The sequence below is a fragment of the Bombyx mori genome, chromosome 17 (genome assembly GCF_030269925.1).
Source record: "Bombyx mori chromosome 17, ASM3026992v2".
Lineage (NCBI taxonomy): Eukaryota > Metazoa > Arthropoda > Insecta > Lepidoptera > Bombycidae > Bombyx > Bombyx mori.
This window is the reverse complement of record NC_085123.1, coordinates 762,158-785,423: the sequence shown is the minus strand read 5'-3', so window position 1 is coordinate 785,423 and position 23,266 is coordinate 762,158. Positions and strand designations below refer to the sequence as shown.

General features: G+C 38.6%; 2 protein-coding genes across 2 annotated transcripts; one reads left to right on the top strand and one right to left on the bottom strand.

The window, feature by feature from the left end:
- Nucleotides 1-1,115: 1,115 nt before the first annotated feature.
- On the bottom strand, nucleotides 1,116-6,554 carry LOC101737708 (vacuolar protein sorting-associated protein 41 homolog). Its single transcript, XM_004921959.4, has 2 exons — nucleotides 5,897-6,554; nucleotides 1,116-4,529 (listed from the first exon to the last, which is right to left on the bottom strand). Exons 1-2 carry the CDS (start codon nucleotides 6,327-6,329, stop codon nucleotides 2,455-2,457), a joined length of 2,508 nt encoding a protein of 835 aa, XP_004922016.1. The 5' UTR covers nucleotides 6,330-6,554; the 3' UTR covers nucleotides 1,116-2,454.
- Nucleotides 6,555-7,769: 1,215 nt separating this feature from the next.
- Nucleotides 7,770-22,599, top strand: LOC101737846 (DNA polymerase nu). Its single transcript, XM_062673237.1, has 14 exons — nucleotides 7,770-7,971; nucleotides 9,519-9,585; nucleotides 10,086-11,069; nucleotides 11,313-11,426; nucleotides 12,242-12,368; nucleotides 13,178-13,412; nucleotides 14,425-14,666; nucleotides 15,836-15,966; nucleotides 16,576-16,685; nucleotides 17,840-17,984; nucleotides 18,490-18,644; nucleotides 19,700-19,873; nucleotides 21,454-21,603; nucleotides 22,293-22,599. The coding sequence occupies exons 1-14, from the start codon at nucleotides 7,818-7,820 to the stop codon at nucleotides 22,409-22,411; spliced, it is 2,907 nt and encodes a 968-aa protein (XP_062529221.1). The 5' UTR covers nucleotides 7,770-7,817; the 3' UTR covers nucleotides 22,412-22,599.
- The last annotated feature ends 667 nt before the right edge of the window (nucleotides 22,600-23,266 follow it).

The window sequence follows — 23,266 nt, the reverse complement described above, 5'->3', positions numbered from 1 at the left end:
GACTTTTCTGTTTATTTCTTAGATGGGTGGCCGAGATCACCCACCACCCGTCTGGTGTTAAGTGGTTACCCGAACCTATAGACATCACAAACGCAAATGCCGCCACCCACCTTGAGACATGAGTTTTAAGTCTCCGTTTTACAGTACAACGCCTACCCCGCCCTTCAAACCGAAACGCAATACTGCTTCACGGCAGAAATAGGCGGGTGGTGGTACCTACTCGCGCGGACTCCGCGAGGTCCTACCACTAGTATATTATACGCAAATTATAATTTTGCGGGTTTGATTTTTATTACACGATGTTATTCCTTCACCGTGGAAGTACATCGTGAACAGTTGTTAAGTACGTATTTCATTACAAAACTTAGTACCTACTTTCTTGTGAGATTAGAACCTTTACAATTGAATTATATCTATTGAATTCTATTGAATAGTTGATCATAGAGGGATGAAAATTGAGAGTAACCAGATATTTTATTTGAATTCATGACAAAATAAAAAATTAAAATGAAAATCTTGCAAAGAAAAAAAGTTTTTAATTAACAAATAAAAAATAAGGGTTGAACGTAGAGGGGTGAAAATTTAGGGTTGTATGTATTTTTGTATGCTGTATCATAAAAAAATAAAAACAAAAATTTTTGTCTAAAAAATTAATAAATAAATTTAGGGGGATGAAAAATAGATGTTGTCCGATTCTCCACCCTAGTTAGGTATAGTAAGGTTCACGAAAATCGGTCAGCCGTTTCGGAGGAGTTCAATCACGCCGTAACACGAGAATTTTATATATTAGATTTAAAAGGTACCTAATGCAGTACTACTGTGCTACTACCGGCTACAGGAATTACTATTACTGTATTATTGTTATTGTGAGAAATAATAGCGCAAAGGTCACGGTCGCAACTCGTGTATCTAAAGAAGTGTAGAAGAAATACGAAGCTCCATTGGGCTCTATTTTATACCAGAGGCACCGCCTCGGTTGATCTTCTCATAAAGTCAGCAAACCAAGCTTCCTACAAGCAATAACCCACCAGTAGAACACGCGTCCAGCTCCCGCGCTGATCTGCGGTCTCGTTATCCTGTTATCTTGGACTAATTAAACTAATTAAACAACATCGAACAAATAGGCTATTCATTTAATTAGAACTAAGTACCCATTATAACATACAAGGAAAACACAAGCCATTTATTTTGGAAAGCACCACACGTTTTAATTAATACATACATCACGTGTTCATTTCATCATTCAATAAATATACAGTACAAAATTTTAGCACATCAATCATCTGTAGGGTAACTCAGGAATTTACCTATTAAATAACCAAGTGAAACTTACACAAAACAATTTAATGAAAATTTTAAGTTTGATAATATACAATTAAAACAACTCATTTCCACGGTTATTATTAGGCAGCGGCTTGGCTCTGCCCTTGGCATTGCTGAAGTCCATGGGCGACGGTAACCACTCACCATCAGGTGGGCCGTACGGTCGTCTGCCTAGAAAGGCAAAAAAAAATAAAAAAAAATCGCCTCCTTATCTCTGAGGTTTAGAACACTTGACGGACTCCGTGCTGAAGGAGGAAGAAAACTAAATATCTACAACTCGCGAATACCGAATAAAACACAAACATTTACAAAGTACACTAATCAAATGAATTCTTAATCAATAGGCTTATCATTTACTTTAGTTAATGTTTTATAATTAATTATTTTTTAAATTGGCAGAAAACTTTAGACATTAACACACAAATTATACAAGTCAAAAATTTACAGGTTTCGTTGAAGGATTAAAATAAAATTACAATAGACTATAGTATTATGTATTAGAATAACAAAGAGCAACTAATTCTCTTCTCCTCACTGCTGCGAGGCTTTACATTTAGGCAGCGGCCTGACTGTCCAATAGCATTACTGACGTCCATGAGCAACGGTACCGCTCATCATCAGTTGGGCCGTATTCTTGTCAGCTAACAATAAAAAAAAATAACAATATTATTTTATTACAATGGACCATGAGTATATATAAATGTTTCTAACAAAGATTAGAAGCGATCCAATTTTACGACAATACCTTACAGTAGCGTAGTCTGGGCGTCCGAAACATCAAACCAATTATTAAAAATATTATTAAGATTTTAGAGCGGTCTCTGTTATTACACAATTGTGTGTGTAATAAGAACAGATGTAAGTACTTATTTTATCTATTGAGGTTGTCGATCGGTGTCTATGGATATCAATCACTACGACTAAAATTATATTAGTGATTTGAGGGGGTTTTTAATGTAAAACCTCCCATCGCCATCAGACAATGTTGACTTAGGGCTTTATATAATTCAGATGGCGATATATTGCGTCAGATAAATCTATATAATGAAAAAAAATATTCGTATTCAGACCACTTCTATCTTTGTTTAGTCAAATTTTGATTTCAAAATGATTGAGCTCAATAAATATGGGTCACATTCTGACCGCATTACAAACAGCACACTGGTCGCCTTCCGGGAGGCAGCCGGCGTGGAAGGAATGTCTGCAATTGTAAACTAGAAGGTCAGAAGCATTCGACATGTCCCTTATTATGATCCGCCCGTGACAAACGCAGCAGAGGAAGTCGTCGGTCACCGATATGCCTCGTTGTTGAGCCATCACTTGCTTTTCATGCAAATCAAAATAGTTCCTCAGCGTAATGACTTTACAGGCCTCCTGCACTGATAGCTGGAGATGATAGTCGCACATCATTTTGGCTAAGCACTCTTTGAGGTCTTTTATTTCGCAGCCCGGTTTGATGTTCTGTATCAACATCCTCGGGTCCACGTAGTTCCCTATCCTTTTCAGAAGTAAAGTGACATATTCCGGCTTGTCGACCGTCTGCTGTATCAGATCTATCCAAAGTTCCATATCGTTTTGTTCTTGACAGAAAGTTATGGCTTGGTTTATGTCGTTTAACTGTTCGATAATTATCTGCAATGCCTCCTTGGTGTTGCCGATTCTCGCGAGTAGAAAAACCATTTCTGGGAAAAAATTGTTGGCCTGACACACGTCTAAAGCTTCCTGTATGGGATAATTATCGCTGCATCTTAAGAAAGGCAACAGTTTTTCTTTGTTGTATTTGGCGTATAGACGAACCAGTTTTCCATGGTATCGACCGTTCGGTTCCATCTTGCTGTACGCGTCTAAGTACTTATACAAATATTCTTCGTGATTTGCCAGTTGTTGTTCGACGACCTCAACAGGGATTTTTGTGTTATTCAAGAGTATCGATATAGCCTGGTCGCAGTCTAGCGTCATTAGATCGAGTATCTTGTCCTGTATGATGTTGTAGATTTCGTGGTCTGTTATCAATTTGAATACATCCTTGTGTTGCAATGTTAAGAATGTTGTCAGCGCTTTATCGTATTGCTTTTGGTGGCAGTAAAGTAAAGCTAAGGTTTCCAGATACACGTTCGTGTCAACTTCGGTGTTTAACAAATGTTCGATTACTTTGTTTATAACGACGCTCGTTTTGTATAGAGTTGGATTCCATTCTTTAATTATTTTTAAAAATCCTCGCGAATCCACTTCGAGGTATTCGAAAAGTATTATTTCGTATATGTAAGGACTTAAAGCTTGTTCAGGCGTCTTCGGCACGTAGGGACTTATAGTTCTAAGTTGTTTGACGCCGGCAAACTTTAATATTTGATTTTCTAATAAAACTTTATCGTTTTTAAATATTCTGGCACAGAGAATGGCAGCCTCTTGATAAAGATGTTCAGAGAGCAAGTGATCTAAATACTGTACGCCCACCGTCATCACGGAGTGCTTAGAAGTTTTACCACCGACCTCTTCCAACACGGCAATAGCTTTTTCGAACCTTCTATGTTGGGTCAACCAAGTGACTCTATCGTCAATGTCGTAAGGGCTCGCTATGATAATGTCTTTGGGGGAAACAATAAAAAATCTGTTTTCTTCTATAAGCATATCTAAATGGTAATCATTACAGTTATATTCTTGGTAGCCCCTTATGTCTAAAGTCTCCCAAGATATCTCGCAGAATTCGCAGCCTTTATAATTCGCCACTATTAAAACGGGCATTTGCGACTTTCCGGTTTTAGGATCGCATTCTTTTGGAACGGCTAATAAAACTAATAGATCGTCCAAAGGGCCCAGACCTCCTATAAAATAATCTATTTGGTAGGTATATATTGGATCCACGAGGTATTCTGTGACATCACGAGTCTGTAATTCAATTTGACTTCGCTTTCTAATGACACATATCCTGATGGTATCAACCCAGCCGATCATTAGAGTCTTAGGAGCAGACCAGAGAAGATTGCAGCGGTAGTCTTCAATAGATCTATTTAGGTTCTTTTCCCATTGGATGAGACCTAGAGAGCATTTAGCAACTAGGTCATAAACACGGACCCCAACTTCACTTGCCCATGCTACAAACCTGTCTTGCCAGGACATGGCTTGTACGTTTCCCTTGCATTCATGTAATACTGTAGTTCGTATTCGATTAAGGAATGATTTTTCATATAGTGTCAATCTGTGATCACCTGGAAGAATACACATGTTATAATTTTGGATGAGCAAACAAACTCATAACTCACTTGGTAATTTAGTGTTTACTGGAAACTATGTCACGATGTCACTATCGTCGTACCTCAAGACATGAGTTAATAGTCTTAATGGCATCGTAATATGGAAGTTCCTTCCTTTAACACTGGAAATCACGAATGCATCATAAGCAGAGAAAGGACAAAACGATTAAGGGAAGCATAAGTTACGTACTATGGGTGAGTTTAGGGAAAGGGAAGGGAACATCCACAAAATTTCTGCCCGAGTTTGCCTTTTCATAATTTACAAGCAAAGTTGCGAAAAAATAAAACGATTTGAATTATGATCTGAATGTTGTTTATATTTATATTGTTTAATGAAGTGAAGTTGTACGTTCAAGCCATGTATGATCAGCTCTAGAATCACATGTATGCTTCAAGTTTTATAATCTTTTGAACACATGTCCTCTTCTCGCATTAAAACTGTATAATTTCAAAACTAACTAATTTTATAGGAGAGTGTTTTAAAGGTTTAACATGTAATATTTTTAATATTAATCATCTTTGCAACATTTTTTTTTTTATTATCAGTTACATTATCTGTCTTATAAAGTAAGATAAAATTATGTATTGATTTTATTAATAGTAGTAAAATCATAGGTAAACTAAAAAAAACTAAAACTAAACTACACTCTTTTGACAGTATTTATGAGAAAAATACTGGTGATACCAAATATTTAAGCATATTAACTCAATTTCGAATATTTTTGGAAATTGTACACTTTTAATGCAAAAAGTCAATGTATTCAAGTCAATAAAAATTTACTAGGCAGAGTAGGTGGATTTATACACAAGTTATATGGTTAATGTGTAATGACCTGGCATAAATGTAGTTGTGTTTTTTTATCTAACTATAGTTTCATTTTAAACAGTGATATTGTATACCTACCATATATTTACAGAATATTTTTATAGATTCATTCATTTTCAATAGATTCATTTTGAATAATTTCAGATTTGTCTTTTTTACTGGTGGTGGGACCTCTTGTGAGTCCGCATGGGTAGGTACCACCACCCTGCCTATTTCTGCCGTGAAGCGGTAATGCATTTCAGTTTGAAGGGTGGGGCAGCCACATTCATAATTCATTTACAATTAACATTCATAATTCAGGACATCCTTATCTGGGGCCAGATGTGTGTAATTCGTTCTCAATTATTTAATTATTACTACAGAATAAATTCATTTTAAATTCGACATTTATATATTTTATTGACTATTTATGTACTAGTTTTTTACATAAGACTTGGTTATGAGGTTTAAAGGATTTCCTAAATATTCTATTCATACTAAGTACAACGTTTTTTACCTGTAAGAAATCTTCTTCCTGAACCTGACTTGAAGTAGCAAGGATCCAATGCAACTGATTTCACTGCCCTGCCTAAATTTAGGTTGTGCGTGTTATCATTACTGTACAATCCATATACGACAACTTTACCATCGTCTGAACAACTCGCTATGTAATCCCCATTTTGGTCTACAGATATTTGGTTGACAGCGATAGTATGAGCCTGGAATTCAGTCTTCCCGTCCTGGGATATAGCAACTATGTTACCTTCGTGATCTAGCAGGTGTATCACACCCCAACGTGTTCCGATACAGATGAATTTGGTGTGAACACAAATACAACTGACAGCGTCTTTCAGTAAAATATTCAATAAATCATTTTCCATTCTATCGTATTTTAGCTTCGGCTCCTCATCGGGAGGCAAGCTTTCGCAGCTCTCAATATTAACAGCCATTGTTTTGAATTTCAACCGTTTAAAAAAATCACATTTTAATAATAAAAACGTAATTCTTCTTTCGTTTGTTCTGTTCTGCACTTTTCTGAATTTGATTATTGTCTTTCTGATTTTGACATTTAACTGAATTTGACAAAACAAGTTTTTTTTTTATTGTGGCTTGCACGGTTTGTGAAACGATAGCTTATAGTAGAAGTCCCATTTTCCATCAGGTTTGGCGAAGGTTAAGGCGATTACCATACACTGTAATCTTTTATACATGACATATATTCTGTTATCTAAAAATGTTATGAAAAAAAAAGAATATAGGTGAAATGATGTGAAATTGATTTATTTAATACTGTAATGGATTGGGATGAAATTACAGAAATCGAATTCAGATGGGATGAATTATAGTCGTAGTAAAATGGGAGTTTCTTTACTGAGATTATGTTAGTGGACTTTTTAGTACATGCTTCGTCTTTTTTTTATTTCAGTGTTTTTTTTTTATTTTCCCGCATTTTTGTGCATTTTTACAGATCCTAAACAGCTATTAAACCACCGTTCCGTTCCACCATCGTAATCAAATATTAAATAACAAAATCAAAAGACTTAGACTAGACTTTAATTAATCCTTTTAAGTGGATTAGACCCAGCAGAAAAATCCAATCCAAAGAAGTTCACAATGGTAGCATCATTCAGCTCCATAATTATATGAAGTAGATAATAATATAACATGAGTACATCAATTCATGGAAGAACCGGAAATTACCTCTTACAGCACATATATTGCATGTATTTTCGTAAATGCTAAATGGTTTTTAAGTCGCTATTGTAATTCATTTAACCTTAGAGGAACACTAAATAAACAAATAAAACAATTCACCTAGCATCGCTCATAGCGAGCCTATCAAGATTTAAAAAATCATTTGGTTGTCTAACTTATATATTTATATATGTATTAGAAAAGTATGAAATGTGTATTTACCGCTATCAACAGAATATATAAGATCCGTCAATATTATTTGGTTCGAATCTAATTAGCTTTTTAGCGATACGTAAGGTGCGAGGTTGTGTGAATTGTATTATTTAAAAATGTTTCTGTAAGCATAAACGATAATAATGGTAACTTGCTGGACGTTGTCTCACGTTCTTCCAAAAGGTCCACTGAATTCTCATTGATCAGATAAAATAGTCTTATAACCACTATTTTACTGAGTTTTTATTTCATCTCTTCTCTTTTCGTGTTAATTAATTTCATCCCAATTAATTACAGTTTCAAATAAAGCAAATTTAATTCATTTTTTCATCATTTCATTTTCCATTTATCAGAATATGTATCTATTTTTTAATTGAAGATTTTTATAAACTTAACATTTAAATTTTTTATAGACATTGGCAATAATAGCATCACCAGAATTGTCATAATTTGGCCTAAAGGTAACGAGGCTATACCAGGCCACAAGCTCCAAAAAATTTTTTTTGTCTTAATTAAAAAAAAGCAGTTGAATGAAAAAAAAACATTTGGCGGGAAACCGAAAAGCAGTAAACATGCAGTCTCAATTTAATAGAATTAATAGATTTAATCCTTTTATTTATGAAAAGCATTTGACATCGTTTGGTAAAAAAGTTCTTAAAACACTAATATGTTTATACACAACAGGTATATTTTTTATTATTTATTGTTGAAATAGTTGTTGATATATCCTCTTTTCTGTTTTTTGCAAGCAGCTCTTTTAATGCAATACGACTGAGTCTAGACATACTATTTCAGGGTAAGTTGGTTGTGACATTTACTTTTATGTCCACGGTATTTTCTTTGTCGCCTTCATTTAGCGGTCGTGCTCACAGTCCTCCTAATTATTTTAAATGTATGCCGGAGCACATAGATATCACAACGTGAATGCTGCCACCTAACTTTAAACATGAACTCGAAGTTTGTTTGTTAGCGAAGGCGTTGTTCCGGTTTTCAAACTTCTAAGTCCGACATTCTTGTCCGAGTGGTCGTGGTTGCGTTGACGATGTAGACGTGTTGCATTCGTTAGGTCCTCATTAGTTTCAAGGATTGTCGTCCAGGCGATGCGTTTTCAGATCTGGCGGTTCGAGCGTTTCGAGGACACTGGACTCAGTTACTTTCTTCATTAGGTCAGTACAGCGGGTTGGTGATCGACCGTGTGACCTCTTGCCTTCCACCTGGCCTTGAACCACTAGTCTCTCCTCCACCGAGTCCTCTTTTTGGAGATGTGACCAAAGCACTTTAAATTAGTTTTCAAATTAGATGGTAAGATTTCTTCGTGGCAGAACGAGCAAAGATGGTGAAGCGGAGTCACAATACGTCCTACCAGTGGTTCGCGATCGTACTTTGCTCCTATAATACTCAGAATAGGCTATCATTGCCCGCCTTCCTGTCTTGTCGCTTAGTGACTCGATACTTGTCTATTTGTTCTCTCGTTCAAATCGAAAAAATACATCGGTTTTATAGAATCTATTCTAAATGTTGTTTACTAACGATATGTATATTGATTAAAATTAATGAATATAAACAAAATTAGTGAATATGCTATTTTCATACTAAACTGAACTCTCTCCAAAGAGGCCGCTACTTAAGCAAGGTGGATATGTCGATCGCGCTTAGCGATCGTTGTGGTTTATTCAATGTGGTTTCAATGTTTAAAAAAAAAATGCATAACGGTAAACTTAAAGTTACTTTGAAGTCGTCATGGCCTAAAGGATAAGACGCCTGGTGCATTCGTGTCGAGCGATGCACCGGTGTTCGAATCCCAGGCGGGTACCAATTTTTCTAATGAAATACGTACTCAACAAATGTTCACGATTGATTTCCACGGTGAAGGAATAACATCGTGTAATAAAAATCAAACCCGCAAAATTATAATTTGCGTAATTACTGGTGGTAGGACCTCTTGTGAGTCCGCAAGGGTAGGGTACCATTCTGCCTATTTCTGCCGTGAAGCAGTAATACGTTTCGGTTTGAAGGGCGGGGCAACCGTTGTAACTATACTTGAGACCTTAGAACTTATATCTCACTCAAGGTGGGTGGCGCATTTACGTTGTAGATGTCTATGGGCTCCAGTAACCACTTAACACCGGGTGGGCTGTGAGCGCCTCCACCCATCTAAGCAAAAAAAAAAACCCGCCATTCTGCTGTTATTGGATTTTATACGTTCGATAACATTTTTATTTTTTACTCAGAGCGTCAGCGTGGTGTTCTCAACGTAACTCGCCGAAGTAAGCCCGTTCAAAACAAAAAAGTATTAAAGTAAGTCAACACTTATGTTTTTACCATTACATAGTCTATGAAGATGTAGCCATCATACAACGCAAGATATTAGCAGATGCCTGAAATTCACTTACGACGTTTTCAAGATAATCTTGGATACATACCAGATCCGAACAACAACATTCGGACCGTCGGTCTACCGATCAATATCACCCGCTCGGCGGAAGATCTTTGTATCGTTATATTAGTTTTTTAAAGTTCACACGACTTTTACCTTTTTGAAATATCGATTCAAAAGATTAGTGACCCATAACACACTTCGTATAGAAAGCTTAATGGGGTAGTTTAAAATATTAACAATTAGCAAATTATACTTACATCATATCTATATCATCGTAGCTTAGATCTGATTTTTTAGCATTGCATTACTGTACCTTATATTCTGTTTTCTGTCCATATTGTCTCGCGCTTTAGCGAAGTTGATGTAAAAAAATAACAACAAACATGTTACAGCTTGTCATATTGTATTTTTTTTGCAGTTTTGATACAAACAACCAAAAAATACCTAAAGAATTACAAAACAATGACACAACTATAGGTGTTCAAAACGATTCAGATAGTAATAAATTTAGTTTTCCACAAGAAATTTCAACACGGAATATTTTGGATAGCACTCACCACAATGAACTCGAACAATCTTTAATAATAAGTATTGATTCAATTGCTGACAGTAACAATAATATTGTCAACGAGGCAGCTTATACTGATGGTCCTGTCTATGAAAATCCCAAACGGACACCTGTCAAGGATAGTTGCGTTTCTACTAAAGTAGACAATAACTCGAGGGACTGTAATAATTGGGATGCTATGTTCGATATTGATGTACTCACCACAAGTGATATGGTAATGGCACTGGATCAACAAGTGGAAGAAAGATCATTTGACTACACTGATAGAGCTGTCTGTGATTTAAAAAATTATAAAGATGAAGTTGCACTAAAGAAAACGAAATCTAAGATGAAGCTTAAAAAGAAAGAAAGAAAATCCTTATATTTACCAGAGAAAGCTAATCTCCGAAAACAAAAATATACGAAGGCAGTCAAGAATTGGCTTGAAAATGTTAGTGTTTCAGATGTAGGAATAACTGATTTAATTAACACAAGAAAATCGGTAGAGATTGCTGAAAAGCCTGATCATTTTGAAAGTGAAATTGAACACATCGATTCAAAAAAACATTCAAAGAAGAAAGTGATTCAAGCAAAACTAGCAAATAAAGACGGTATTATGAAATTTAGTAAGCCGCTAAATACAGAATTGATTGAAGATATACATAATCAAGAAGAAGCAATGGATTCTGAATTAAACAATAAAAAAATGAAATCGAAATTTGTAGCTCCGACTAAATCCCAGATACCGGTCAAAGAAATTTATTATAATCTGATTGATGTCAATGAAAACACCAATGATATTACTCAATTATCTGAAGTTAATAATCAAACAGCTACGGTCATGTTGTATTACAGGTAGGTTTTAGGAAAGCAGTTCAACGCAATCACAATAGCGTAGGGAATTCGTAGGCACAGGGGGTAACTTTTAAAGACCAATTAGCTATAAACGGTCGTATTATAATTACATGTTTATTCGCGTCACAATAACTGCATAGTAAGCTAAGCGGGGCGGGGTAGCATTCCCCTACAGTGTTAACACATTTAAATCCAACTGAATTAAATGACAATTAATTACAAAATTGCAATGGTTTGTTTCAGCAACGGATTTTGTCAGCTAAGCCTCCATTATACAGACGATACTTGCCAGCCCACTGGTATTATAGTCCATTTAGTTGATAAATTTTACGTTTTCAAAAGAAAGGTCGGCGTAAAGTGAGTTTAAGATTTAGGCACTCAATAGTAATACGTTCAAACTTGAAGTCCTCGATGAGACGCGCGGTCCCACTGACGCAGTGGTCGAATCCCGCCGGCGGGTACCAATGTTTCTAATGAATTACGTACTTAATTAATGTTCACGATTGAATTCCACGTTAAAGGAAGAATAATAATAATCCTGTAATTAAAATGAAATACGGAACAAATATAATTTGCATATTTAATGATGCTGGGACGTCTTGTGAGTCCGCGCGGGTGGGTACCACCACCCTGCCTATTTCTGCCGTGAAGCAGTAATGCGTTTCGGTTTGAAGGGCGGGGCAGCCGTTGTACTGTTAAACTGAGACTTACAACCCATGTCTCCAGGTGGGTGACGGCATTTACGTTTGTGATGTCTATGAGCTCCAGTAATCACATAATACTAGTTGAACGAAGACCTCGTCGGGACACCTATCGTAAAAAGATCAACATGAGCATTTAATTTTTGGGAGAGGCACGCGAATCAAGATCGTAATAAAATAGTTTGACTCTGGAGTAAAATGTACATCTTAATTCTTTTAAACCACAGCTTCGCTCGTGTCCAAGAATATTAACGGGTACGATTCTGTACGTGTAGTAGGTCGCCCTGCTGACATCATCGTCATCAGCCTACCACGGGGCACCACCTTCCCCTAGGGTCGTCACTACGCCCGGTCCTGTGCAGGCCGCACCCACGCGACCTTCAGCAGGTCGTCGGTCCACCTGTGCTGTGTCATAACCACATTACACATATTTGAGACTTCAAACTTTTAACTTGAGACTTTTTTCTATAGGATTTTAAAAGATTTTTTTAATAATAACAAACTAATCTGCTATGATGGCAAGGACATAATTATTTATCTTGCTAATGACGGGATCGAATGTACAGAATGTACAAACTGCAATATTATAGATGTGAAGGTAAAGAAAATAGTGTTTTATCTTCATAATGTAATTAGTAGCTACTGTCCTATTGGATTTCTGCGTAACTAAAGCTTCAGTGCCTAGTGCGAGCTTTTTAACGTTTTCGATAGCGTAAAAGTTAACTCAAATTTGTATGAAGGTTTGCCTAAGTTTGCCGCTAGGGGCGCTGTTCCAACTGCATACTTTGAGTTAACTTTTACGCTATCCAGAACGTTAAAAACTCGCACTAAGCACACAGGAGGGTCGCATTCACGTCGACCCATTATCGAACCGCGAACAGTCTAGACTGTTGTGTGGCGCATGCCCATACACTAGGAAGCGGCCCGCCTGTGCGTGATGTGGCTAGCACCTTCCCTGGGTGTCAGCAATGTTAGGGTCATGCAGAGGCACCGTAAATAAAGTTCATTGTTTCTGGTTAGAAATTCAATACAGAGCTGGTTGGTGTTAGGGTAAGATGAGACTTCTTTTGGGCCACGGCGGTGAGACTGTCCATCTCATGTCAGTGAAATTCAATATAATGCGCTCGGATAATTCACGTGGAGTGCAGTATGTTGCCTTAACGCAACGTCCACACTTGATTTTATAGCTGTGTTTTTCAATAGAATTCCCTCATTTTATATAAGTGAAACTAAAAATTGTACCTACTTCAAATTTCCGTGTGATAATTCTCAATAAGAACAACGCGGACGGTATGAAAAAATACCTCCCTTAGCTGCGCAGAAATCCTTGCAATACGGCATGCCGGGAACAACAGAATGTTATGAATAGATCCTGCAATTGTACTCAGAAACACAAAAATATTACAGATAGGGTCACGTCTCCTGGACCCGGATAACCCACCGGAAAACTTTTCCGATGTGCAAAAACTTCTTTCTTTCAAACCTACCTACACTGTAGCTACGGAATGCAACTTGCAAAAAGCTGCTTGGTACATTACTATCTTAGAGGAGTCAGCCGAGTTGCTGTTAGAAGCTTTAACAAAAGCTGACCTATGGAATCTTTTTGTTAATATAGAAATGAAGCTTCTGCCTATTATTGCTGGTAAGTAACTAACAGTTTATTTTGTTCCTATTAAATTTTAACAATCTATTGTTAATTTGTGTTAACGAATAAAACTGCTACATAGATTTTTTACACTAACATTCAAATAACAAAAGGTTTTTCTTTGATCGGGCCTGCAGAGGGGAGCTTTTAAAGCATCATGACTACTAACGGATGGGGATGCAGTTTCAGTGCGGAGAAGAATCTAACATAATGATGCCATATCTGAATAAAGGGGTAAATGAGCTCAGGGTTCATCTGGTGCTAAGTGGATACCGGAGCCCACGGACATCATCAGGAGAGCGTCATTACGGCCCTACTGTTGCATGGCCCGGACCGTGAGCTCGTCTGCTCACAGAGGAACAAATCGGATACAATACACGTAGCACCGTCATTAAGGGACTTTTATTGTCACTTTAGGCAGATAAGCATACGATTCGCCTCATGGTGAGCAGTCACCGGCATAGACATGGACAATGTCCGGGGCACAGCCAACTCTGAAATGTGTTCAGCAACAGGTGTTGTTAAAGCTTCTAACTTTCACCTCCAAGCGAAATGTCCACGCACTATATCAGGTACTCCGCGGTAACCCCCCTACCTCATCCCGGTTATGACCTTGGAGGGGATCGGACGCTTGGGCGAAGAGTGCAGGGGAGTCGTTTAGTGGGTAGAGCCCTAAAATTCCTTGGGTCCGCGGTCTGCTCCCAACACCTTGCAGATCGTCAAGTCCCACATAGGGACCTCGTAGGAGGTTCGGCCCCCAGCCCAAAAAAAAAAGGGTACTTCGCGACGAACTAGCCCCATCATTAGGATAAGTGAAGGTTCATATCGTTTATTCCAATATAACGGAAACTTCGACGTCCGACGACGGGCAGCTGTCCCAGTTATAGTGGTTAGGAGCCGCGGATGCTGATTATCACCAAATCGGGTTTCAGCTAACCTGCTCATTTACCTCAAATTAAAATAAATAGAATTTTAATTAGGTCATTATTTTTATTAATACCACATGTAGGAATGGAACACAATGGCATCAAAGTAGACATGGTTAAGCTCAAATCCATGGAGGATGTCATTTTGAATAAACTCAAAGAAGTAGAGGCGGAGTGTCACAGCGCAGCCGGGAAGTCGTTTCAGATTAATTCCACTGCGCAAGTCCGGGCTATATTGTACGACGAATTGGGTCTAGACACGAAATGCCATGTTAAGATCAGGGAGACAGTTTCTAAGGGTGCTAAATCTACATCTGAAGCCATGGTACACATTTTCATCTATCTATTCATTCAATAATATTTGTTCCTGACAGGTTTTGTTAATGTGTCAAGTGCTCGTCTGCTTTTGTGGTTAATTTTCAATACGGAAAAGCAAACTCAGAATTCTTTGCTGGTCGTCAATCTTTAACCTAATCGCTATTAATATTGGACCACCCTACAGTAACTTCTTGGTATTTTAATCGAAATCGAGTGAGACATTTCTTCAGAGTCTAAGGAACATAGATACATACATACACACAGCTACTTTGTTATAAATATTAGTGACAGAATTGGGACTTTTTGGTGCCGATTTAGGTATCGTGCACCAGTGTCCGAGCAAGTGTCAGTAAACATCACAGTAAAGATCAAAGGATAGTCACACGACATCCACCTTTAAGCGGGAGGAGGATGAACATTTGGCGATGTTGGTAGCGACATTGGCATAAAACTGTTTTATTTCGCTCTGGGGCTGCTTGCGACAGTGGCTTTCGGTCGCTTGGAGACTCAGACCTCGGCTCAAAGAAAGTCAATGATATAAGCTGTTCTGTCGATGTGTGCCGATAACTCATACAAGATTTATTTGCGCAACAAAGTTGTTTTTTGTTTAGAGTGCTGATTACGCTCACTACGCTCAGGATTCTAACATTGAATCACTCGCTACGCTCGTGAATGAATCATAGAATCCTTCGCTTGCTCGGAACTCAACAGCAAGAGAAGCAAAAAGCTTTGTTCTCGTGTAGCATACATAACTTTTCACCTCAGCAGTGAGAACACATATTACTTAGGAGTCATAGAAATGAACAGGAATAGATTGAAATAACTATTTAAAAAAAAAAAGCGTTATTTCTCTATTACAAATATCTTAAAATTTTAGGGTATTACGCGTTTCCGAACGTGTTTTCTTTGTGGTCCAATTCTAAAATCGGATTTGTGTGTGTGTGGATGTGAAAAAGACAGAGCACCGTAAAATTAGAATGTTTCAAATTTATGGCTGAACAATGTGAATTCGTGGCACTGAAGATTGAAAAATTAAAAAGCTACTTTGACCCACGCTCGAATCAAAATCGCGTTTTGTTCACTGTTGTCTCGCAGCAAAAGCGGCATGTTTGAGCTGCTGAGGTGAAAATATGAGATGATGACATTATCTGTATAAAGCTAAACTGTGTCTTCTAGTTACGGAGTCTAGTTTCGGTCCACCCACTCCCGAGGCTGATTTTGGAGTACCGGCGCTTACACAAGGCGCACGCAACGTTCCTGTCCGGGGTGGCGCAGCATGCGGCCCACGGGCTCGTGCGCGCCACTTGGTGAGCCCTACTTGCTGGTAAAATATACGCACGCGACAAACGCGATACCACCTGATGGCCACTACGCAGCTCTTATGGGTCTTCAAAAAGTCAAAGTCTTCGTGGTCTAAAGGATAAGACGTCCGGTACATTCGTGTCGAGCGATGCACCGGTGTTCGAATCCCAGGCGGGTACTAATTTTCCTAATGAAATACGTACTTAACAAATATTCACGATTGACTTCCACGGTGAAGGAATAACATCGTGTAATAAAAATCTAACCCGCAAAATTATATTTGGCGTAATTACTGGTGATAGGACCTCGCGTGAGTCCGCACGGGTAGGTACCATCACCCCGCCTATTTCCGCCGTGAACCAGTAATGCATTTCGGTTTGAAGGGTGGGGCAGCCGTTGTAACTATACCTACTGTGACTTTAGAACTCATATCTCAAGGTGGGTGGCGCATTTTACGTTGTAGGTGTCTATAGACTCCGGTAACCACTTAACACCAGGTGGGCCGTGAGCTTGTCCACCCATCTAAGCAATAAAAAAAGCCTTGAACTGATATGAAGATTACTAAATTACTTTTTTAAGTCAAAGTCTCCTGTTTGATTGACGATTCCATCCAGGGTGCAGACAGCCGCGGCCACGGGGCGCATAGCTTCCAATAACCCAAATTTACAAGCCATACCTAAAACACCGTTTAGTCTTTCAATGTTTCCGGATGATGCGAAAAAAGGTAGTCTATTCTACTAGGTATTTAAATGAATTATATAATATATCGAGAGGTGAAAGGTTATTTAGCGTTTACAACTTTACAGAAGAGCCATATAAAGGTTAAAATTTGGAAAAAATATCATAACAAAAAAACTTCCTGAAGTATTTGAATGGAGTAAACTTAATTAATAATTGAAGTGTTAGTGGGCAGGGCACATTCCTCTTAGAACGGATAGCCCTTGGGGCCAGAAAGTTCTAGAGTGGTGACCGCGTACCGGAAGACGTAGCGTGGGTAGCCCTCCCACAAGATGGACCGACGATCTATCGAGGTTCGCGGGGATCCGCTGGATGCAGGCAGCGCAGGACCGATCTTTGTGGCGAGGCTTGGAGGAGGCCTATGTCCAGCAGTGGACGTCTGTGGGCTGATATTCTTCTTCTTCTGAAACTTAATTGAAGTTCAAATAAAAACATCAAACTGTCGATGCTAATAAAACGCACTTTTAACTATAACGATAAATGTCGCTTAAGCCTTTCACTCTTCGATATACATTTAATATTTGAGTATTATTTGGTTTGATTGCCTACATAAATACCTATCTCATTAAAATTGAATTTTTTTGTCTAGAATTTAAATAATTAAGGTTGATCTAGAAAATACTAACTTGACGTCTGTGGCAATAATCTCATTTAGATTGCACGCTCCCAGGCAACAATAACTTAATCATTTTGAATATATTTAAAATGTTCGTTATTTTTGTTATTCTGAACAGCATACTAAAAGTAGGATAACACAATATTATAATAACTAGTGGTCCCCCGGTAGTCGAAATTCGACTATTATTAATCGAAATTATAAGTTTGCATATTATTATAATCCTATTTTCAAAGACTAGGTATTATATTTCCACAATCGCAGCTTTCGCCAAGACTACACTATAGATAGACAAACAATATGAATCGATTCCACTCTATGATCGATTCTATCCTCGTATCTATCCTTCTCTATATACACTATAAGTGAGGAATTTCATACTGCTTCCGACGCAATTTTCGTAAAAAGTGGTTCAAAGTTTTTGCTTCACATACGTATGTATGTATGTATGTATGTATGTATATGTAGATAATTTAAATAAAACTTTTGTTCCGACGGCGGTCCGTCCCTGAGCTTTCGTTCAGTGTACGTGTCTGGCGCGGACCGGTCGTTGTTGGGCGCCGACTTCCGGCACGTCGAGTGTCGCGTGTTCGCGCACGCCGCCGCCGACGCCGCCCTCACGCGCGCACTCAATAGTAGGGACCTGTTCAAGGTGCTCGCCGCCAGCTGGTGAGTCGCGTGGGCCTCCAAATTGAATCGGCAGATAGGCGGTTAGCTAACCATATTATCTTCATAAGTCATACCTTATTCATTGGTGTCATTTACTGGTTGTAGAACATCTTGTGAGTCCGCACGGATAGGTACCACTACTCTGCCTATTTCTATCATTCATCATCATCATTCATTATCCTGCCCTTCTACCAATCACCTGGGGTCGGCGCAACATGCTTTCTCCTTCCATACTCTTCTATCATATACCATTTCTTCACTCACTCCCTTCTTACCCATATCGTCTTTCACGCAATCCATCTATTTCTTCTTAGGTCTACCTCTTCCTCTATATCCTTCCACATTCATAGTTAACACTCTCTGACCAACCTCATCTTCATTTCGTCTCATCACATGTCCATATCATCCCAAACGCGCAGTTCATGGCAGATGTCACCTCAATAATAGGTGCAATCGACAGTGCATTAACAAAAGATAAAAAAGTGAGTTTTCATATGATTTGAAGGTTAAATAAACCGGAAAGCGAGGTGAACTCAGACGACAGAGAGCGCACCAAGCGTATAGTGTACGCGAGCTTGTACGGAGCCGGCTCCAAGAAGCTGATGGACATCCTCAACATCAGCTACGAGGAGACGCTCACCGTCACGGCCAGCTTCAACAGTAAGTCACTGAATTAAATTTTCGGGTGGACATGGGTTCACGGTTCTCATTCATTTGTCATTCCTTACACAGGATTCACATGCACCGCAGATTACGATATATCTAAAAGATTTAATTGTGAAATTGTACATAAAGCAGTTTAATATCCTGCTTGTTGATACCTTCAATAACCAAACCCTAGCGCACAGTCCACTACGTGATGCCTCCGGTCTACTTCCTTGTATTCTCTGTTCTATTCTAGACTATTCTCTTCACCTTCAAACCAGAATTAATTTATTTGTTAGCAGATGTTTCTGTGACATTACCGTCTATCTTTTGGGATGTTTTTTTAAAATTAATGTTTACAATAAGTTGAAACGAACAACCATTCACATTAAGCCGCTTCGAATCGGGTGTTTCACCTGTGTTAAGGGCGCGGAAAACACGAGATAAGAAAACTCAGGACAAATATCATCAGTTCATAAATATCTTACTGGTGGTAGGACTTTTTGTGAGTCCACACGGATAGGTACCGCCACCTGGTCTATTTCTGCCGTGAAGCAGCAATGCGTTTCGGTTTGAAGGGCGGGGCAGCCGTTGTAACTATACACGGTTTTTGAAGTCGTCGTGGCCTAAGGGATAAGACGTCCGGTGCATTCGTGTTGAGCGATGCGACGGTGTTCGAATCTCAGGCGGGTACCAATTTTTCTAATGAATTATGTACTCAACAAATGTTCACGATTGACTTCCACGGTGAAGGAATAACATCGTGTAATAAAATTGAAACCCGCAAAATTATACTTTGCGTAATTACTGGTGGTAGGACCTCTTGTGAGTCCGCACGGGTAGGTACCACCGCCCTGCCTATTTCTGCCGTGAAGCAGTAATGCGTTTCGGTCTGAAGGGTGGGGCAGCCGTTGTAACTATACTGAGACCTTACAACTTATATCTCAAGGTGGGCGGCGCATTTACGTTGTAGATGTCTATGGGCTCCAGTAACCACTTAACACCAGGTGGGCTGTGAGCTCGTCCACCCATATAAGCAATAAATAAATAAAATCTAATCCCTTTGTCAGGAACATTTCCCGCTTTGAAATGTTTCGGGCGCTCCGTAGTGTCCCGCTGCGCGCAGGACGGCGGCAAGCTGGCCACGCTCTGCGGCCGCGTCAGGCACTTCAGAAACATCAGCAGTGCAGACTTTACTTTGAGGTCGCAGGCTGAGAGGCAGGCGGTCAATTTTGTAGTACAAGGTTGGATTCTAACACTAAGCACCATTTTTTGCTTGGAGTTCAATTTGGTACATTTTGGGATGTGGCGTGAAAAGTTCCAGTCACCGTCCTCGTCGAACCCGTCGCTTGCGACGAAGGACTGGACGAGCGAATTAACCCATAAACACAGCCCACTGAGTTTCTCGCCGGATCTTTTTAGTTGGTCACGTTTCCGATCCGGTGCTAGATTCTGCGAAGCACTGCTCTAGCCCTAGCTAGTGCTAGTTTCACTCCGGTTTGAGCCCCGCGAGCTCACCTACTAGTTAAGATTACGCTGAAATAGCCTCTCAAGGCTATCAGCTTAGGTAGGAATAAAAAAAAAAAGTGAAAAGTTACAACGCAAATTTGTAGCAAAGTCGCATTGCTTATTGGTAAACACATGCAGAAGTTTTGTAATGTTAAAATGGTGGTAATGCGTTTCGGTTTGAAGGGTGGGGCAGCCGTTATAACTATACTTGAGACCTTAGAACTTATATCTCAAGGTGGGTGGCGCATTTACGTTGTAGATGTCTATAGGCTTCGGTAACCACTTAGCACCAGTTGGGCCGTGAGCTCACCTACCCATCTAATGAATAAAAAAAATACCACAATCTCTTCTTTATTCTAGGCCAGCTAAAATTGCTCGGTGAGTTGGAAGTTGACCGTGTTGTATATGAGCCCCGACATAACGATATTAAATGTTTCTCTTAGAGCAGTGGTCGGCAACCTTGTCAGCCAAAAGAGCCAAATATACTTTACACAATTAAAATTGATTCAATTCTTCATTCTTTTTAACATATTATTATCGACCAGAAGTGAGGTAGTTAACAAAAAGAAATAAATAACACAGAACTGGCCTAATTACATTTCACTGAATTAACAAAACTTCTAACAAAATGATTTCAATTTACTATTAACGAAAACTGTTAAAATTACACAAGTCCACATGTTTCAACAAGAACCGCACACACGAACGCCACGCACAAAAAAGAGGCCAAGGCGCAGCGAGGGATCGTTTTTATAGTTTTAGCGCTGGCTCTCGGTCGGGGGTTGCCAGGACTCGGTAACAATATTTTATTATAGTCTTGTGTTTCAAAAATGTATTCGTCCTTTATAAGGCAAGATAATGAGTAATATTTCGTGCCTGAATTGCATTTCTCGGAAGAGCCGTAGCCGAGGGGTCATAGAGTCAAGGAGTCATAGAGTCAAGGAGTCATAGAGTCGAGGGGTCATAGAGTCGAGGGGTCATAGAGTCGAGGGGTCATAGAGTCAAGGAGTCATAGAGTCGAGGAGTCATAGAGTCGAGGGGTCATAGAGTCGAGGGGTCATAGAGTCGAGGGGTCATAGAGTCAAGGAGTCATAGAGTCGAGGGATCATAGAGTCGAGGGGTCATAGAGTCGAGGGGTCATAGAGTCGAGGGGTCATAGAGTCGAGGGGTCAGAGAGACGTGGGTTGCCGACGGTTGCCCTAAAGCAAGCGACCAAGATCTTAATACTGCGATTCAAGGCCGTCAAACCGAAACGAACCACCGATCAAATAGCACCTCACTGACTAATAACATGTTTCAATTGTATTGCTTCAAGGATCAGCCGCAGACATATGCAAAACGGCAATGGTACTGACGGAAGCTCGGCTTCGAGCTGCGGTCCCTCCTGTATCAGCCCGACTGTTACTTCAAATACACGACGAGCTGGTTTGGGAGGTGGCCGATGAAGATATCAAAAGAGCAGCCGGTAACGATTGTGAAACAATACAAAGGCGATATCTGTGTGCTTAGTCCGAGCTTTTTAACGTTCTCGATAGCGTAAAAGTTAACTCAAATTTGTATGTAGTTGAAATGTTTGCCTACGTTTGCCGCTAGGGGCGCTGTTCCAACCAGCACACAGATCGACAACTTGTGGATGCTTTCATACGCATGGACAGCGAAGGGTTGCCATCGCGATTGATATATTATTATATAATTATTTCGTTTTTTATGTTTTTAAGATTTTGAATTAAGCTTATTTTAATTCAACAGTGTTAAAATAATTATGTGGAACGATTCGTAAATGAAACTTGTTTTAATGCGTCAATCTAATTAATATTTGATATTTTATTCGTAAAACAGCAATTTATGTTTTTTTGTCATTTGTGATCCGTTACACGATCAAAAATATTTGAGAACATTAATTTGTCTTTAAGTATATATTTTTATTCTCCGTATTCTCTGACAATGAATCATTTATTTCTGGATGAATGTAAATCAAATCATGTCAAATGTTTACCATTATATACCTATACTAGGTATACTAATCAAAGTCTATTCTATAAAAAAGTTGAGAAGCACCGATTACATTTTTACCTATTAACAATTTGTACAACGTGATCTTTCCACATTATTTTGGGCGAAAACTATACTTGGAGCTATTCATTTACCATTTAGGTATAATTAAAGAAGTGATGGAAGATTGTGGGCGACACTGCTTTTTAACAATCAGACTCCCGGTGTCAATTTCCGTTGGGAAAAACTGGGGCGAGATGAGTGAGTTTGAAGACTTTTAAGATCCAATTATGTGTGGACAAGACTATTGCTGTGTACTACTATTGGATATCTTTTCGGATAATATCCACTGATTGTCGAATGTTTGTGACTTAAAGATTGTAAACATCTTTCAAACGTCAAAGCCAATGCGACAGTCAGTCTGATTTAATTGTTAATTTTAATAAAATAAATTTTATTATAACATAAACATATTTTTTTTTAATGTACATATATTAATAATAAATAAGAGTTACTACAAATTCTTACTAATTTAAGGAAGGGTGCCCGTTGTATGTACGTAGGTACATTTTAATTAAAATTTCAATGTATTTTCAATGCTTGGAACATAAACCAAAACTTCTATTAAATCATATATATATTTAAAATGAATTGCTGTTCGTTAGTCTCGCTAAAACTCGAGAACGGCTGGACCGATTTTGGTCTTGAACTATTTGTGGAAGTCCAAAGAAGGTTTAAAAGGTAGATAAATATGAAAATGCTCGGAATTAAATAAAAATATAATTTTTTTTCCTTTGATATGTCCCCCGTCGTACGGATTCCTTTTGTTTGTTTTAAGTTTATTTTACACAAAAGTTTAGGTCTTTTATTTATCGATTGAGGCACTACGAAATCTGCCGGGTCAGCTAGTTTTCAATAAATATCCCTATATTTTTCCTCTTCCAAGTTGTCAATTTTGTTAAAAAATTGTTATTCTTTTAATCTAATAATCGTAAGCGATCATCATGTTGGTTAGCCCTAGTGCTACACCTAAACAAGGCTCTAAGCGAAAATTTACCCCTAAAAAAGTCATGGTCATTGTTTGGTCGTCTAGTGCCGGATTAATTCACCACAGACAGCTTCTTGAGAAATAGCAT

Excerpts from the sequence above, each read along its gene's own strand:
- LOC101737708 (XM_004921959.4), bottom strand. The coding sequence starts at position 6,329 with ATGGCTGTTAATATTGAGAGCTGCGAAAGCTTGCCTCCCGATGAGGAG. Across the intron at positions 4,530-5,896 it reads AGGAAGAAGATTTCTTACAG|GTGATCACAGATTGACACTA; the intron begins GTAAAAAACGTT and ends GTATTCTTCCAG.
- LOC101737846 (XM_062673237.1), top strand. The coding sequence starts at position 7,818 with ATGAAAAAAAAACATTTGGCGGGAAACCGAAAAGCAGTAAACATGCAG. Across the intron at positions 7,972-9,518 it reads AATATGTTTATACACAACAG|AGCGTCAGCGTGGTGTTCTC; the intron begins GTATATTTTTTA and ends TTTTTTACTCAG. Across the intron at positions 11,427-12,241 it reads AAAAGAAAGGTCGGCGTAAA|GATTTTAAAAGATTTTTTTA; the intron begins GTGAGTTTAAGA and ends TTTTTTCTATAG.